This window comes from Corythoichthys intestinalis, chromosome 1, assembly GCF_030265065.1.
Source record: "Corythoichthys intestinalis isolate RoL2023-P3 chromosome 1, ASM3026506v1, whole genome shotgun sequence".
Lineage (NCBI taxonomy): Eukaryota > Metazoa > Chordata > Actinopteri > Syngnathiformes > Syngnathidae > Corythoichthys > Corythoichthys intestinalis.
This window is the reverse complement of record NC_080395.1, coordinates 41,161,726-41,178,616: the sequence shown is the minus strand read 5'-3', so window position 1 is coordinate 41,178,616 and position 16,891 is coordinate 41,161,726. Positions and strand designations below refer to the sequence as shown.

The window sequence follows — 16,891 nt, the reverse complement described above, 5'->3', positions numbered from 1 at the left end:
TTGAAATCTTATGGGAATTTAAGAAGGATAAATACTGCACAGCAGGCAAGTTTTTAGAAATGTTCATAAACTTGTCAAGATCAAAACAAGGGCCTGAGGGACATTTGGTGGATTAAAATAAAGTCACCAAATGTAGCCATGTTTTCTTGAAGCATTGATGTGGTGAATACACTGTAGTCTAATTAGCACAGACATTTTAAAGATTGTAAAATCCGCACATAAATGCACATGGGTTGGACAAAATGATGGAAACACCTAACATTTTGGCATCATAATCATTGAACATATTTGTTAAAGAATGACATGAGAAACATTCTAATGAAGTTGAGCATCTCGCATGGCTGGCACAATCCCCAGACCTAAAAATAATTGAGCATCTATGATCAGTTTTAGAGATTCAGTTAAGACGTTGATTTCCACTGCCATTGTCAAAAAAAAAAGTACTTTAAGAGTATTCCAACTGAAGAATAGCTTAAAATTCCTTTGGAAACAATTCACAAGTTGTATGAATTATTACCTCGGAGAACTGACACTGTAATTGCTGCAAAAGGCGGACCTACATCATATTACATTAGCTTTTGATGATATTTAAGGTGTTTCCATTATTTTGTCCCACCTCTGTATTTTTTTCCCTACACATTTTCAGCCAGACACAAGGTGGATTCAGAACTTTTTATTATTTATGTAATTTACAATAAACATAAGAGGAAGAGGCCTTCCACACTGATCACACCGAGGTAACAAGGGTGGCTGAGAAATATGCTATTGCAGGCAAGATAGGATCTTTCAGTTGGTCTGCTTTAATTTTCAAATATTGACATGGTCCGCTTGGGACTTTACTTCTTCCATTGCTTCTTTTCGTAGTCCCACTTTGATGACAACCCTTCCACTGGGTTCATTCTCATGTCCAGCATCCTCTGCAACTCTTTCTGCTTGTACTCAGGCTCAAATGTGTGAGGGACTGGTCCATACACTGGAAAATTACAAAAATACTCTTGTAAATATTTTACTTATATTTCAGCATATAATCAGACTGAGAACATGAACCCAACTCACCATACTTCCTCTGCCAGAGCACTACCAGACCAGTGAAGCCAAGGAAGAAAAACACACCACCCAGCACAGACTTCCACTCAGAGGTTCCCTGGTTCATCTCAGCAAAGCTCTGCTTGAAGCTGATGCGGTACACTGCATTGAATAACATGTTGACATATATTAATGTGGTACTATTCTGTCATCACGTGTTTAGTCCGTAAATAAAAAAACTTACATGCAATCTTCTCCTCATTAGAGAGTGCGAGCCATGAGCCTTTCTCCTTCTCTTTTAGTGACTTCTGCTCTGGACTCAGGCTCTGCACATAACGGATATCCGGAAGGGGGTCCTCCCTCTTGTCAAAGTACGCAGGGAGCGTGTAGCTCTCCACCTTGGCGACACCTGTCAACAGGTGATATGGGGGGGGAAAAAAAGTCATTTGTGATATGGAACATTTTACTTCTGATAACAATATGCTACAAAATAAAATGCTTTTACTTGATGAAACATTTTATTTTTGAATGGGCAAAACAGACATGTGACAAACGTACAACGCATTGAGTAGAGCTGCAACATAATATCCACTGAAAACAAAAATGGCACAGTGGCATACGTGTGCAAAAATGTAAAGAGAGCTAATTAAACTACAACTTTGACTTATCAGCCGTCATCATATTTGTTCGCCTAGTCAATTAAAAAGAATCTTTATTTTCATCAGCGTGACAACATTCATCTTGTTAATGAGTTCTCACAATAATTATAAACAATTGTTACTATAAGATCAGGAATTTACTTCAACAGGTGAGCTAATTTTAGCACTGCTGTGTAATATTACAGTTGCTGTCAACTCACATCATTCCTTACTTCCACAATATCTTCATCCTGGATCAAACCCAGTCTAATTTTGTGTTTTTGGGGTACATGCAGGGATGAAAGTGGCTAGAATTAGCTGGAACTCCCTCACATAAAGGTCACCACGGAGCCAAAATGTATTTATTTATTTTCTTCTGTGGGGGTGGGGGTCAAACCTCCTAAAACCACCCAATGAAACAACAGGTTTAACACATTCATCGGGCAACTACATTACACTTACTGTAACAAGGCATACATGAGAAACGGATTTTCATTCAAAATTGTAATTTGTCAAAGTTGGGCAAAATAAGTTAACAGACTATACAGCAACCCCAACCTCCATCTCCTCATTTTTATGTTCCCTCACATCTAAATGCAAAACCTAATTTTTGACTACTTAAGGACATACATAGGATTTGTATTAAAATTGAAGATAATGTAAACATTTGCCTTACTGTTATTAAAGAAACATACATGAACAAAAATGAGCACAAATGACTTACATTATGCCGTCAAATGCAATATATTTTGAAAACATTCAGTCATAGGTAAATGAACAAAAATAAGTGCACATTAACTATATTGCCAAATGTATCACATTTTGGGACAAACATTTCTGGACCTCGTTGCAGTAAAAAAAAAAAAAAAAAAAAAAAAAAAAAAAAAGGCTTAAAACCTTATTGTGTTCGTCTGAACTTTTAATGCTCAATGTATCATTTATGATACACATTACGCTTAAGGACATAAAGCTTTCAATAAACAAAAAAAAAAAATCTGAATTTTCTGTTCATTATTTCTGGGGTCAGGTATTTTAACATGAAATATGTTCTGAACCTCCCCATCAAAGCAAATTAAATAAGCCTCTTCAACTCTTTCCTTTCTCCTAAAGTTCTATTTTCCGTTGTATTGCCTTTTTTTAGTGCAGTAATTCAACAAGCTTGTTCTTTTTTGTTGTCCCAGAAACGTGTATTTGATCGATGCTGATCACATGTCAGGATGGTAGCCGATTCAACGGACAAGTGGAATCCAGGCAGGGTGGTTCGCTGCACGCATGTGCACATTGATGCGAGTCAACTGTCTCGTTGGACTCAAGATACTCAAACTGGGAGAACTACGTGGAATAAATAACAAATATCGGTGAAACGGATGACCCTACAGAAGCACTTTATTAGGTTTGTTGTTAACACTTGCGTATGTAAATCTGATGTAAGTAGACTGCTATCAGAGATACGTGTGTGGCAGGCTGGCAGTTTATTTTTCACCACAGAGGTCTGACAGTCAGTCATATTTTCGCAATCAAAGACCGCCCTCGAATTTTATTCCAGAACAGCTTTCGGACCGTTCCGGCCCACTTTCATCCCTGGGTATATGTGCGTGTAGTTTATCTGTAAACCAGGTCATTCTAATCTTTAATGGTATAATCAAAGATACAGGTGTCTTGTTGCCTTTTCTTTTTTTGTCTAAAAATGTATCAAATGGCGTTGACATTAATGAAACGTTCTTATGTGATAATCACCATGACCGCCACGTAAGCAGACAGATGTGGAAATGGCGCGTTTGCCAACAAGACTCAGGGCTCTGGTTGCCAGCATTCTGCGGGATAAAAGTAAAAGGTACATTATTTGAATATCATATGAATGAAACATTAATACAGCAAGTTGGCCAAACACTTTTAAAAGTCACCACAAAGGTGTACTTACAATCTAATGCCTTTAATGTCACTTTTCGAGAAAACACTTAAAAATGATGAAATGTGATAGCAAAGGAAAGCAACACATTTTTTAAAATTTTAATTATTTTTAATCAATGATATTCAAATGACTAGGATTGCAGTCTTGCGCAGATGTTCTACCTCAGCGATTACAAATAAAAACTAAAGCTCATTCCTGGTAGATAAACCGATTTCATGGATTCCATTTTCCCATTTTCTCAAATTTGAGCACTTGACCGTGTTATTCGGCTAACGTTAGCATTAGCCGCAGACGCAAGGTCAAAGCGCCCCGTTTCATTCAATAACATCAACCTTTTTATGGATAGTGTATCCCTACGGTTTGCTTGTGGAAAATTCTGTCCGCGCAACAATATTAAGCACTCAATAGACACAAATGTACAATTGTGGCTTGCATTAGGTGCTACATGTGAAAAGCTCGCGCTAGCTTCGCCGAGCTTTGACAAAGTCACTCGCGCGCTGTGGACTAACTGGCAGAACGTCGGGATTAGCGCATCCCTTTTTAAATTGCATTATTTGATTAAAGTTAGCACGACGAAAGTAAACAGACGCCACACAAGAAAGACGCAATTTAAGGAGCTTACTGTATTTTTCTTGCTGTCGCCTACCGATAGTCTCAAAGAAAGTGCAGTAGACCGGAAGTACTTAGTTGGCCACGGACTATTTACGACGGACTTTGATGCTTTATGGTAGCAAAAATAGATATCCCATACACATGGTGCTAGATACATAAAGAATGCTGTGACTAATTGGGATGGTCGCATCACTTGTTGGTCATTTTGTGTCAGTGCTGCATGATTAACACAGTTGGTATTTTGAAAATGTAAGATTCGCAGACGGCTTAGTTTTCCATAAAAGTTTAGGTGTAATAAATTTACTGCTTACTTAAAATATCATTACGCCAAATCTGTCAAGATTTCCAGTATTTTCTCCCCTTAGGTTCGTTGCAACAGAACCCACCAAATAAATCTACTGCTCTAAGATGGCCGCTAGTTACTAATACCGCTGACTCCAACTTTTTGCATCTAGTTCTCTATTTATCTAATATTTACGGTAGCAACATTCTGGTTTACGACGGCACCGGCTCAGGTTCACGAGCATTCAGCAGTGTACTCGGGAGAAGTAAGTTCAAGTTGACACGCAGCGTTTCTGAATATCATATAACTTTTAGACGTGGTCATTTCTCAAGATATTAACAAATGAATTTCAAATGTTACACTTACTTGTGAAAATTTAGCGTCAACCAGACACGCTGATTTGAACGTGCCGACAGACATGCGGTAGTAGCTAACTTGCCCCAAGTACTTTGACGTCAACCTACCCGATTCCTTCACCAAAATGCCTATTCAGCTGACAAGTCAGGCTTACTGTAAAATGCTCCTGCACGCCGCCAAGTATCCGCACAGCGCCGTCAACGGCTTGCTGGTTGCTGAAAAAGCCAAAGAGAAAAAGAAAGACTACCACGAGCCCGTCTTGTGTGTGGACTGCGTACCGCTCTTCCATGGCACTCTGGCGCTTGCACCAATGTTAGAAGTTGCTTTAAACCTGGTGAGTAAATTCCTCTCACGCAAATTGGGTGAAATTCCGAATCAAGTTTCCACCATAGCATAAAGTAAACTGACTACAATGCCTGTGTTTTTCAGATTGACACTTGGTGTAAAGAAAACAATTATGTCATCGCTGGATACTATCAAGCCAATGAACGCACAAAGGATTCAAGGTAGAGAGACCCCACTGTAGTAATGAGTAATGTTGTAACGAGACCTTGTAGTGCTGGGTGATGAAGGAATCTGTCAGATCCTTCATCATGCCAGCTGAACCGCCGGACCCGCGCTGGCACAGCTCTAATGACGCAGGCTGGCGAAACCCGGCCAAAAGGCCAAACTCCGTGCGTTCACCTTAGTCTTAACCCCTTGTGCTGACTCCATTTTGAAAGGTGGAAAAGGCTTCGAAGCAAAAATTGACAATTTATTCAGGTCGACAGCGATCAAACGGCAAGGCTAAACAGACTCTGGTGAAGAGGCAGACTCCTTCAAAGGTCACCATATCACAAGTCAACAAAGGGTTCCCGAGAAAAATGGCAATTATTAGTTAAACATTGTCTTTTTGAAGGCTCTCGTGGGGTGGGCTGGGGGCAGAAAAAGGGTGTGCTTGGGCGTTGTTTAGGACTATTGTCTGTTTGTGGATTAGACAGGAGAATTCGGTAGTTACTGCTGTCAGGGCAACGAGGGTTGTGAATTTTGCCACCGCAGCGTCAAGGGGGCTTTTGGAGTCTTATCAGTCGTGTTATCAGTTGGATATCGAGCGTTCTCCTGTGTTCCTTGTGTTGGGATAGGACATCCCGCCATTTGTTCTGGACTGCCCGGGAGAACTGATTGCAGGAGTTAGTGGTGCAGGCGTCTGTAGATGTCTTGCCTCGTCAGCGTCAATCATGATCAGTCAGTTGCATGACGTGCAAGGTGGGCTTCCTTGATAAGGAGGCGTCATGTATCTCTTATGCCCAATGGCAAATTTATTCTGCTTGTTTTCCTTAAACTAAATATAAGTGCTATTTTTTTAATATCGGGTTTGTTAGAGTAATACAGTCAAACAGTAAATACCATAAATACTATTCCCCTCAACTTTCCTTTTATTGTCACTGTCATCAACTTCAGTAATCCATTTTATTATACAAGTGGTCTCCGGCTTACAAACGAGTTCCATTCCTACGCTGGCAATGTAACCTGTATTTCTGCGTAAATCGGAATTAATCCTTTAAATACCTCCTAAATCTCAAATTAACTATTTAAAAACATGTATTGTACTGTGCTCGCCAAGACACTGGAGCTAAACTCTCACTTGGTTGCGCGACTTCTTCGTGGGTGCACGTGCGCTCTTCTTTGTGTTGACATGCGCCGTGACTCGCATGCGGAAGTACTACCTGCGCCCAAATAAAAGCATGCATCACAAAACAAAGTCAACATTATAATCAAATAATTATTACACATTTCGCCAAAGGGCAGAACAGTCATATAAATAAAATGAACTAAAAAATAACATACTCTGATGTAGAATACAGTAGTTTACGCGACTAAAAAAAAAAAACAGACCACTGGAGGCAAAATGGCGGATGAGACTCAGGCGTCATAAAGATGAAATCACGTAAGTCCGGTACGTTTTAACCCTGGGACCACCTGGACACAGAACTAAATTTTACAGTGCTGATAATTTTTAAATCAACAATGCGGAATGGCCACGACATACCTGCAAACCAGAGTTGTGATGAATCACCGCAAAAATTTGACTTATTGGCTATAATTGATGATAATAGATCCATTTGAATTAGGAACAAAAGATGACTGGACAAGTATCACCCTCAATGGCAGTGAATGCGTTAATGAAAACTACAAAAATTACCTCATTAGATGAAGAGCATACATTGCCATTACAAATTACATCAGGAAAGAATCATCAACTAACAAAGACTTTCTTTTAAACCAGGTTTATCTCTTGCAAATTCAGTTGTAAAGTGTCCTGGAGTGTCCTAAAACGTGCTCTCAAATAAAATGTATTATTACTCAAGACAAACACACATTTATTACTTTTTAAATAACTTTTCCCCATAAAAAAACAAAAAATATATTAAATTGTGATATATCTTAAGTTTTTTTTTTTTTTTTTTTTTTTTTCCAGGCCTAACCAAGTTGCGGAAAAAGTGGCAGCAAGGATTGCTGAATGCTTCAGTGAAGCTGCAATTGTTATGGTAAAGATATTATTTTTGACTTCTTGTTATTTTACTTATTGACTAAGGCGGACCTCCAAGCCAAACCGGATTGGACATCTATTACCCTCAATGCCATTGAATGAGTTGATGTTTATACTGTCTTTTGTTTATGATTTTCCCCAAAACATGGCATTGATGTAGACTTTTTACATCACCCATATATGTTGTTTGTTTTCAGGTGGACAGCGGCAGATTGAAAATGAGCTGCCGTGAGCCTATTGTGCTCATTTATGATCATCATGAAAATAAATGGAGAAGCAGAGATGTCAGTCTGTAAGTGTCCGTCTTACTTGGAGCCCTCAAATATAATGATTGTCCAAATAACACTTGACCTTTTCATCCACGTTTCTAGCGATTCCTTTGAGGACTGGGGTGAAGCACAGAAGATTACGTCAGCTCTACTGGAGGGAAGGTCCTACGAGAACTTAATGGACTTTGACAATCACCTGGACGACCTCAGGAATGATTGGACTAACCCAGTCATCAACAAGTCAGTTCTGGATCTGTGTTAAGACGGTCAGCCAGAAGGGCTTAAAAGACGTATGGATATCGCTGCCATTGCTACTTGTAGCACTGTAAAGCTCAACACAGTCCCGGTTCCATATGAATTCTGGTACTGTCCAGAATTCAGAGAACAAAGGCCTTTATTGGCCAAATGATCAAGGGCATGCACTTTATGTGCACTTTGAGCAGAAATTGCAGACCTAATGTGGTGCAATGCATTTAAAAAAAAAAAAAAAAAAGAATCCTGTGTCTTTATTGCATTTAATTAAACTTTGAAAACATTTGGTCAAATGTCTTCTTTACATAGGTTTGAAGTAATAATACTTGTTTGAAATTTCAAATACTGTACAGTGGTGCCTTGAGATAAGAAATTCATTTGTTCTGGGACCATGCTTGCAACTCAAAAGTTTGTGACAGGATTAAGAAAAAAATAGCTCTCCATAATTTTGTACTTTATTGAAACATGGTCATAACAAAATGAAATAGAATGCCACGATGTTTGTCCTGATTTTTTCCCCCCCTTAAACTTCAATTCAGTGAGTGTCTTACTTCTCTTCATTTATGTACATTTTGGACACCATATTACAGAGTTGTAGTTTAAACAATATGCGTTTACCAATCACAACATTGGTTGTAGATTTTATTTTTAAAAAATACATTGATAAAATGGCTAGGCTGTCCGTCTACAGAGTTTATCGTTCATTAACAGGAAGACTTGCAAGGCAAATTCATGTGGTTTGGTTAAATAGACATTACATTTGACAGCACATTTTGTTTGGAAGCGGCAATAAATAGCTTTAGGGCTCTTTTGAAGAACGGTCAGCTGTCTGCCAAGAAGTCAGCTGTTAAATGATGGCAGCAAACTATAGCAAGTAAAAGCTAAAAACTTGCTATATCTCAAGGCACCGCATTAAATTGTTTGAATTTGGAGATTATTGTACTGAGATGTTTAATAAGAGATTTGTTGCATTGTTTTCACTCACCCAAAACTCTCATAATGTATTGTATTCTTTAGTAGAAGTACCAGCACTTTTTTTTTTTTTTTTTTAAACTTATTTCAAATTGCTGTCAAGATCACAGTGCTGAAGTTTGTTTTGCCTCATATGTTTGCTTTTAGATTGCAGTATTTTGTTCAGTCAACCCCTCTTAATTATTCTCGAAATCACAAGACTAAAATGTATACTGTATGGTTGGTAAAATGATTGAAAATACTGTTGGTCAGCAATTGCACGTAACTTTAGTCATGTGTCGTCATGACATTTTTACAGATTTTTGAACTGAATGTACTCTTTGTAATACCCATTATGGTACATTATGTCTCACACTGCAACGGGGGTAATCAACTAAATCATGTCATCTTCAAGAGAGTATCAGTAGTTTGTGTCTTGTTTTTATTTGTGTGGATTAAAATGATACAGAATGTTGGGTTCTATTTCTTGATCATTAAATATACAATAAGTGACTTGACATTTTTATGATTACTGTAATGTGTATACTTCAATGTGTAACGGACAATTGTTATTTTTTTCTCCAATCTACACTCTACTATTGAAATCAATTTTAACATTTTTCTGCTAAATAATTGTGTAATATGTTTTTTATGACAGCATAGAACATGACTTGCCCTGATTAAGAAATAGGTTGCCAAAGGAATTTAAATAAAACAAAATTACAGTATTGTTTTTTTGTTTTGTTTTTTAAAATCCGTAGCTTTAAAAGATAATTCCAAAAGAAATGTACTCTGTACATTTTCCACACCTAAACACAAACTAAACGGAAATATGTTTTGCCAGGTAGACGGCCACATCTTGTAAAACACTGCCATCTGGTGTTCCAAAAGAAATGTACTGTACATTTTCCACACCTAAACACAAACTAAACGGAAATATATTTTGCCAGGTAGACGGCCACATCTTGTAAAACACTGCCATCTGGTGGTGTCATGTCTCTTCCTCGTCCACCCATAGACATTTAAAGACGCCGCCTTGAGCAATTGGACTCCGCTTCCGCCACATTGAGCACAGAAGATCTGACGGTAAACTAATAAAAGTATCATTTCTATCTGCCAAGTGATGTTTTAATGTATCTAATTAAAGTAAATTTACCAAGCGCTCCACTTTGCCACATTCAATATGGCCGCAACGATGACGTCGGTCTACGCATCCTGTAGTTGATGTGGATTGGAGGAAATATTTTAGACGTCAACACGCAGAGGCAACGTTAGGCCAATCACGGCTGTTTTTGCTCCAGCTAGTGTTTTGCTCTCTCCGACGCGGGAAAGTTCTTGCTAGCTAGCTGTGACATGCGAGTAAAGTTTGTTTGCTGATGCAGTTCATGTTTTTTTTTAACGGATAACTATGGACCCTTCAGAGGTCGAGTTCCTCGCTGAGAAAGAGTTGGTGAAAATAATACCCAATTTCAACCTAGACAAGTTATATTTGATCGGGGTGAGTGCGTCGGTTTGAATTAGTTGTAGACTTACAGTATTTCATGAAAACGATAAATACCTTCTGTAAGGAGAGTGTGTTGTTATTCGTAGGGGGACCTGGGACCTTTTAATCCCGGCCTGCCACTGGATGTCCCCTTGTGGTTGGCCCTCAATCTCAAACAGAGACAGAAATGTAGAGTCGTTCCACCAGACTGGATGGATGTTGGTAAGATAACATTATGCAATGTTCACAACCATTACTCAGCCAAGACATGCATTTTACAGTAGGAAAAGGTCCCAAAAATGTATATATAGATAGATTTATTAACAGACTCAATGTCCACTAGGGATGGAAAAACCGAGGCTTTCCGAAACAATGAACCACTTTTGGACCACAATTTCCCTAAATTGAATCACTGTTTCGAGGCGTTTGACACACTGCAAGACCCCCATCTACTGGATAAACAGTGCATGTTTCTTTTTAAAACTAAAGTTGTGAAATTTCCTCAGCATTACATATCTTCAATAGAATTAAGTGTATGTCGTCTATTTCAACTGTGAGATCGTGTCGTCATTAAGTGTGATTTACACAATTAAAGTTGACCTTTTTAAGCCCGTGTCATTGCTTTGTCTGTGAAGACGTGTTCAAAGCAGTATATAAAATACACGACAGTGCTCGTCTTGTTAGTGGCTCGTCCTAGATGTCGGGGAGTAACTCTGTATTGTTATTTTTTTGTGAATATTACAGTACAGTAAGCACAGTGCTTGGGAACAGGGATATTATTTATTGCATACTATAAGGATATCCAAAATCATAAGATGGAAATAATTGAGCCGAATAAAAGTAAGGAAAGGTTTCTGAAATATTTTATTTTTTAAGTAAGTATAATTTCTAGGGGGAGGGGTGTTGTGTTGTATTTGTATCTATTCTAAATAAACATATGCCACTATCTAGTGTATAACAATGTGAATGAATTTAATGATATTTAAGTGATACTGATATTCCGACTCCCGACTTGAAAATGAGCAAATGTTTGTAGTACTCGCGAAAATCCCTCCTCTCAAAAAACCGCCGAATAACTGCGTTATCCTGCCACTTTTTATTGTGTTCCCACCGATTGAGCGGGGGGGCTCCCACCGAGTTTTCATTTTCCTGTGGAAACAGTGTGACTCGCTGACACATCTGTGACGTTCGAGGCCTCGTCAGCAATGGTCACGTGATTTTTGGCTTGCTCGATGCCGTTTTCGCAACACTGCTTTGACACACCTCTTCTTCATTTGCTTGAATCAGATTCGAGCAGGAAGGCTCGAGCATCCCATCTCTAATGTCCACTGAAATGAATGGATGGATGTTGTTTTTCTCACCTTTGTTGACTTGACTCACTCTGTATTAGTGAATTTCCTATTATATGTCTTGATCTTGCAGAGAAACTTGAGGAGATGCGAGAGCTTGAAAGGAGAGAGGCCGCCTTCACGCCCGTCCCCAGTCCTTACTACATGGAACTGACCAAACTGCTGCTCAACCAGTGAGTCGGCAAAAATCTACAAACATTCTCTTTACCGATTGTGCTCTCTTATTGTGTACAGTGCATCTGACAACATCCCCAAAGCAGACGAAATCCGCACCCTCGTCAAAGACATCTGGGACACGCGAATAGCTAAACTCCGCCTTTCTGCAGACAGCTTCATCAGTCAGCAGGAAGCGCATGCTAAGGTCAGAGCATCAAACATTTGAATTGGGAATTCTTTGCTACACAGCAACGGCAAAACCTCAATACTGAATTAGTTTTTTTTGGAGCCACATACAATCTACAGCACTGAACTATATTTATTGAACCACAAAGATAAGGTGAGCTTGTCAAGGAAAAGCAGATTGCCACATTAAAAGGACCTGGTAGGAATAAGGAGTAGTTATACTGCACATTGCTGTCTATCGTCAGCTGCATATGGAGCTATGGTATTGCCATAAAACACATGTAAGTGTTGTTAAGTGGGCTCATTCTGCTTTTCTTCTACAGCTGGACAACCTCACCCTGATGGAGATTAACACCATTCGAGGGTTTCTCCTCCATTCGCTCAACTGCATGTACAAGCTGCGCTCCAATCTGCAGCCGGGATCCAGTAAAGGACAATTTGCAGATTATTGAAGAAACATATCTCGATTCTTCAATCAATAATGAATTAAGTAACGTTTGGACTGTAGTGTTGGAATTCTTTTTACCCAAATCTTCAGACTTCCAATGACGATGTCCTTTTCACATGCATCAGTTGGCTCATTTTATAAGCTTTACGTAAACTGTATGGAGAAATGTGTGCTAAAATGTAATAAAGTTATTTCCTTATGATTTTTTTATTGTATTTTACAAAGACTATTGAAACATTACTTGATTTGTAAAGTGACGCAAAATAACACGTTGACATATACAGTACTAGTATATGTATGAATTTAGTGAAGCACAAGATGTTTACTAAAATTTTGCATCGCTAGTGACCCTTTTGCCCCTCAACAGCGTGAGATTTCTTACAGGTGAGAATACTAGTACTGGTGCATGAACTTTAAAATTGGTATCTAGTATAAATACTTGTGAGCCATTCCACAAACAAAAACCTGGGTTAAAAAATTTATACATTCACCGGCCACTTTATTAGGTACACCTATCCAACTGCTCGTCAACACTTAATTTCAAATCGGCTAATCACTTGGCAGCAACTCAGTGCATTTAGGCATGTAGACATGGTTTAAGAAAATCTCCTGCAGGCTGCAGTTCAAACCGAGCATCAGTATGGGGAAGAAAGGTGATTTGAGTGACTTTGAACGTGGCATGTTTGTTGGTGCCAGAAGGGCTGGTCTGAGTATTTCAGAAACTGCTGATCTACTGGGATTTTCATGCACAACCATCTCTAGGGTTTACAGAGAATGGTCCGAAAAAGAAAACATATCCAGTGAGCGGCAATTCTGTGGGCAGAAATGCCTTGTTGATCCCAGAGGTCAGAGGAGAATGGCCAGACTGGTTCAAGCTGATAGAAAGGCAACAGTGACTCAAATAACCACCCGTTACAACCAAGGTAGGCAGAAGAGCATCTCTGAACGCACAGTACGTCGAACTTTGAGGCAGATGGGCTACAGCAGCAGAAGACCAAGCCAGGTGCCACTCCTTTGTTGTTGAAATGTTGCCTGGTCTGATGAGTCTCGATTTCTGCTGCGACATTCGGATAGTAGGGTCAGAATTTGGCGTCAACAACATGAAAGCATGGATCCATCCTGCCTTGTATCAACGATTCAGACTGGTGGTGGTGGTGTAATGGTGTGGGGAATATTTTCTTGGCACTCTTTGGAGCCCCTTGGTACCACTTGAGCATCGTTGGAACGCCACAGCCTACCTGAGTATTGTTGCTGACCATGTCCATCCCTTTATGACCACAATGTACCCAATTTCTGATGGCTACTTTCAGCAGGATAATGCGCCATGTCATAAAGCTGGAATAATCTCGGACTGGTTTCTTGAACATGACAATGAGTTCACTGTACTCAAATGGCCTCCAGTCACCAGATCTCAATCCAATAGAGCATCTTTGGGATGTGGTGGAACGGGAGATTCACATCATGGATGTGCAGCCGACAAATCTGCACCGTGTGATGCCATCATGTCAATATGGACCAAACTCTCTGAGGAATGCTTCCAGCACCTTGTTGAATCTATGCCACGTAGAATTGAGGCAGTTCTGAAGGCAAAAGGGAGTCCAACCCGTTACTAGCATGGCGTACCTAATAAAGTGGCCGGTGAGTGTGCGCGTGTGTATATATTTATATTAAAAAAAAAAAAAAAAAAAAAAATCCATTCTCATAACTGAGTTTTTAAAGTCTTAAATTGCCGAGATCTTTGATACAGAATTAGTTGCCGATTTTTGTTGCCGTTGTAGCGATAATAGTTTCCATTAGTACTTAGCAACCATGTTATTCAAACCACTGATCGGCCCAATTTTGATCATTTATAGAAAATTGGCGCCACCACCCCGCCGCATAGGGTAATGCATTCAACAGCTTGATGCGCTCTTAAAATTGCTTAGGTCATTTTTACCATCACGTAAAAAACTTCGCAATTAATCAATTCCTTAAGTTTGTGTTTTCAGAAAACAAACGTTTTGTGGTACCCCCCCCAGTGTTTGTATGCAAGTAAGATATTAACCTTGAAGCGAATGCTTCTGATCGACTCTGAAGAAAATATACTCACATTTCATTCGAAGGGTGTCACATCTCATTTTGACAGCTTAAGAAGTGCATGGTGTCAATGGAACGGCTTCCACATGACCAAACATTTCAATTGGAAGAGACAAAGGTATATGAACATTTTTGAAATATTTTATTTTCTTTTTTTGTCTGAAATCACAGCCATATATTCATAAATACCTAATTACTACATTCAACAAAGAATATATTACATTACAATGGATTCAAACGAACAAATTTTTCAAAAACAGGATTTCACAGCATCTAGACATCCTCCGCTGAGTAATGGCGCTCTGGCGTGGCCGTGCGTGGACGGTGAAAGGTGAGGCCGGGCTTTTGCCATCACGCTCACCTGGCCCTCGAATCAACAGGCCGAGATGCTCCCGACTTTTAGTTTTTAGGCAAAATGAAGGGACGTGATACATTTGAGCTACAGTTTGATCGACGACAGTCCAAAATAAATGAGGCACTTATTTATATGCTGATAATGAATGAGAGGGTGTTGTGCTTCCGTTTGAATGATTTCCCTTCCACACGTTTTCCAGACGGATTTAAGGGTGAAATTCCATGGAGGTGATTGGTTGCTACGAGTCTCTGACTAGAGCCTCAGATAAGGCTGTAAACAGATTGGTATTTGTGTTATTTTGACTTGATTACATGTTGGCAACAGCTTGGATGATTAGGGAGGACCCTTGGACCTCCTGTAAGGGATACGACGAGAGTTTGTAGGCTTTTTAGCTTATTTCCATTCTGGATATGGTAATTTTTAGGTTTTTTTGGCTGAATCATTTGAATTTGAAATGTATTGTTTGGCACTCGGCCCCTCATGGTCGTGGATAAAAGGCTTGGATCTGGCAAAGGCCTGTCGCTTGATGCTATTTGATGTGTGAGGAGGAGTCTTCAGGAACCAGCAACATTGGCTGGCAACTTTACTTCATGTCTATTAAAAAAAAAAAAATCAAGTCAAGCCAGTCAAGTAACAAAACTGGTTGTGTGCACACTCCAGCGGGAGGCAAACATTGTGTTAAGTTAGCAGGGGAGGAGCTGAAATGGACATCACGCTACGCTGTGAGTAAAAAGGTGGCAAGGAAGGGACTTCGTTTTCTCTCCCTCTGCTCAGAAGAAGCTGTTCTGGCCAGCAGCAGTAAAAACACTAAAAGCAAGGCTGTTTTTTGTAAACCCCCAAAAGCATAAACATATTTAAAAAAAAAAAAAAAAAAAAACATGGCAGGCATTTTTTCCTTTTAAAAGAACAATGATTAAAATAATAAACTTACAAAAATTCTTTTAAGTCTTCATATTATGTACAATATAAGGCTGAAGCACCTTTTAAAATTCTTATTCTCAAATTTTCTCTTTTGAAATAAAACATTTCCTTAATTATTTCCCCAAAAATGTGCATTTCAACATTCTGTCCAAATTCAAAGATGTCTTTGTTGTAACACAGTACCACCAGGTAGTTCTTCAGCTATTATTCTTAAGTGCATGTCCACCGCGAACGCCGCCGTGACTTCACTTCCCAACTGGCCGCGAGCGTTCCTCTGGACTTTCGGAGTCTCTCTTCTCTCTCGTTGGCAGGATTGTCTGTGATTGGGTGGCGGTGAAGAAAAAGACCAAGAAGAAACGTGTGAGAAATGCAGGACTCCATCTTCTCAGTGGCCATGTTGGCACACGCTGGCTTGTGGCGCAGACCACCCTTCCTTCACTTTTCTATCAGCCTGGTTCTCCCCCGTGCAGCCAAGTGGTTTGGGAAAATCTACTGTCAGTCTGAGAGGAGAATTATCTGGGGGAGAGGGGCATCTGATGTGTTGTTTTTGGAGGGGAGGGGGTGTCACCTTGGAGGGTAGCCCTTGTAATGTCCACCTCTGGGCCAGTGTGTCTGTGGCAGAGTCAAACACTTCCTGAAGTGTTCCAGCTCCGCTTGCAGCTTCTCCCTTTCCATGGCCAGCTTTTGCCTCTGAGACATTAGATCCTGCAGAAAGATAAAACACCAATTAGACACCAATTAGATACAATGCTGACATAAACATTTATAAAGATTCATAGGTGAAAACAATCGTAATGGCTGCCATTGTAGACAATAGACGTTCAATCCATCGCAGTCAATGGCAGTGAATGTTTTAATCACACTCGGTATCACAAATTTTGTTAAGGTAGTTTTGGCAACTAAATTTGTGCTGTTGAATCTAAAACTGGCTTAATTTTTCTTTATCACAAAGTTTTGAACAACAGAATCTCTAAGAAATATGAAAAATACTGTACCCAACAAATACAGTTTTATAGAAGAAAAAAAATCCAAATATTAAGCTACAATAAAATATGAATTACACAGGCATGACTGCAATGTTTAATAA

General features: G+C 39.4%; 4 protein-coding genes across 9 annotated transcripts in view; 2 read left to right on the top strand and 2 right to left on the bottom strand.

The window, feature by feature from the left end:
• Positions 1-658: 658 nt before the first annotated feature.
• On the bottom strand, positions 659-4,287 carry LOC130918648 (cytochrome c oxidase subunit 4 isoform 1, mitochondrial). The gene is made up of 5 exons (XM_057840545.1): positions 4,199-4,287; positions 3,402-3,478; positions 1,271-1,435; positions 1,057-1,188; positions 659-973 (listed from the first exon to the last, which is right to left on the bottom strand). The coding sequence occupies exons 2-5, from the start codon at positions 3,475-3,477 to the stop codon at positions 837-839; spliced, it is 510 nt and encodes a 169-aa protein (XP_057696528.1). The 5' UTR covers position 3,478; positions 4,199-4,287; the 3' UTR covers positions 659-836.
• Positions 4,288-4,692: 405 nt separating this feature from the next.
• emc8 (ER membrane protein complex subunit 8) lies at positions 4,693-8,123 on the top strand. The gene is made up of 5 exons (XM_057840382.1): positions 4,693-5,162; positions 5,258-5,334; positions 7,287-7,356; positions 7,556-7,650; positions 7,730-8,123. Exons 1-5 carry the CDS (start codon positions 4,953-4,955, stop codon positions 7,887-7,889), a joined length of 612 nt encoding a protein of 203 aa, XP_057696365.1. The 5' UTR covers positions 4,693-4,952; the 3' UTR covers positions 7,890-8,123.
• A 2,014-nt stretch (positions 8,124-10,137) lies between these two features.
• gins2 (GINS complex subunit 2) lies at positions 10,138-12,648 on the top strand. Its single transcript, XM_057840396.1, has 5 exons — positions 10,138-10,328; positions 10,421-10,535; positions 11,736-11,835; positions 11,897-12,023; positions 12,328-12,648. The coding sequence occupies exons 1-5, from the start codon at positions 10,239-10,241 to the stop codon at positions 12,454-12,456; spliced, it is 561 nt and encodes a 186-aa protein (XP_057696379.1). The 5' UTR covers positions 10,138-10,238; the 3' UTR covers positions 12,457-12,648.
• Positions 12,649-14,691: 2,043 nt separating this feature from the next.
• gse1b (Gse1 coiled-coil protein b) overlaps positions 14,692-16,891 on the bottom strand; it is a 338,894-nt gene continuing 336,694 nt past the window's right edge. For all 6 annotated transcript variants that reach the window (XM_057857114.1, XM_057857286.1, XM_057857460.1 and 3 more), the window contains one exon: positions 14,692-16,509. In XM_057857114.1, the coding sequence (XP_057713097.1) occupies positions 16,369-16,509 (141 nt within the window). In that variant the 3' untranslated portion in view covers positions 14,692-16,368. The remainder of the gene's footprint in view (positions 16,510-16,891) is intronic.

What these genes read in the sequence shown, in the direction of transcription:
- LOC130918648 (XM_057840545.1), bottom strand. Translation starts at nt 3,477, where the DNA reads ATGCTGGCAACCAGAGCCCTGAGTCTTGTTGGCAAACGCGCCATTTCC. An exon ending in TAATGAGGAGAAGATTGCAT is followed by an intron (nt 1,189 to 1,270) that starts GTAAGTTTTTTT and finishes TATTCAATGCAG; the next exon opens with TGTACCGCATCAGCTTCAAG. An exon ending in GCTCTGGCAGAGGAAGTATG is followed by an intron (nt 974 to 1,056) that starts GTGAGTTGGGTT and finishes GTAATTTTCCAG; the next exon opens with TGTATGGACCAGTCCCTCAC.
- emc8 (XM_057840382.1), top strand. Translation starts at nt 4,953, where the DNA reads ATGCCTATTCAGCTGACAAGTCAGGCTTACTGTAAAATGCTCCTGCAC. An exon ending in GTGAAGCTGCAATTGTTATG is followed by an intron (nt 7,357 to 7,555) that starts GTAAAGATATTA and finishes GTTTGTTTTCAG; the next exon opens with GTGGACAGCGGCAGATTGAA. An exon ending in AGAAGCAGAGATGTCAGTCT is followed by an intron (nt 7,651 to 7,729) that starts GTAAGTGTCCGT and finishes CCACGTTTCTAG; the next exon opens with CGATTCCTTTGAGGACTGGG.
- gins2 (XM_057840396.1), top strand. Translation starts at nt 10,239, where the DNA reads ATGGACCCTTCAGAGGTCGAGTTCCTCGCTGAGAAAGAGTTGGTGAAA. An exon ending in ACAAGTTATATTTGATCGGG is followed by an intron (nt 10,329 to 10,420) that starts GTGAGTGCGTCG and finishes TGTTATTCGTAG; the next exon opens with GGGGACCTGGGACCTTTTAA. An exon ending in ACCAAACTGCTGCTCAACCA is followed by an intron (nt 11,836 to 11,896) that starts GTGAGTCGGCAA and finishes TATTGTGTACAG; the next exon opens with TGCATCTGACAACATCCCCA.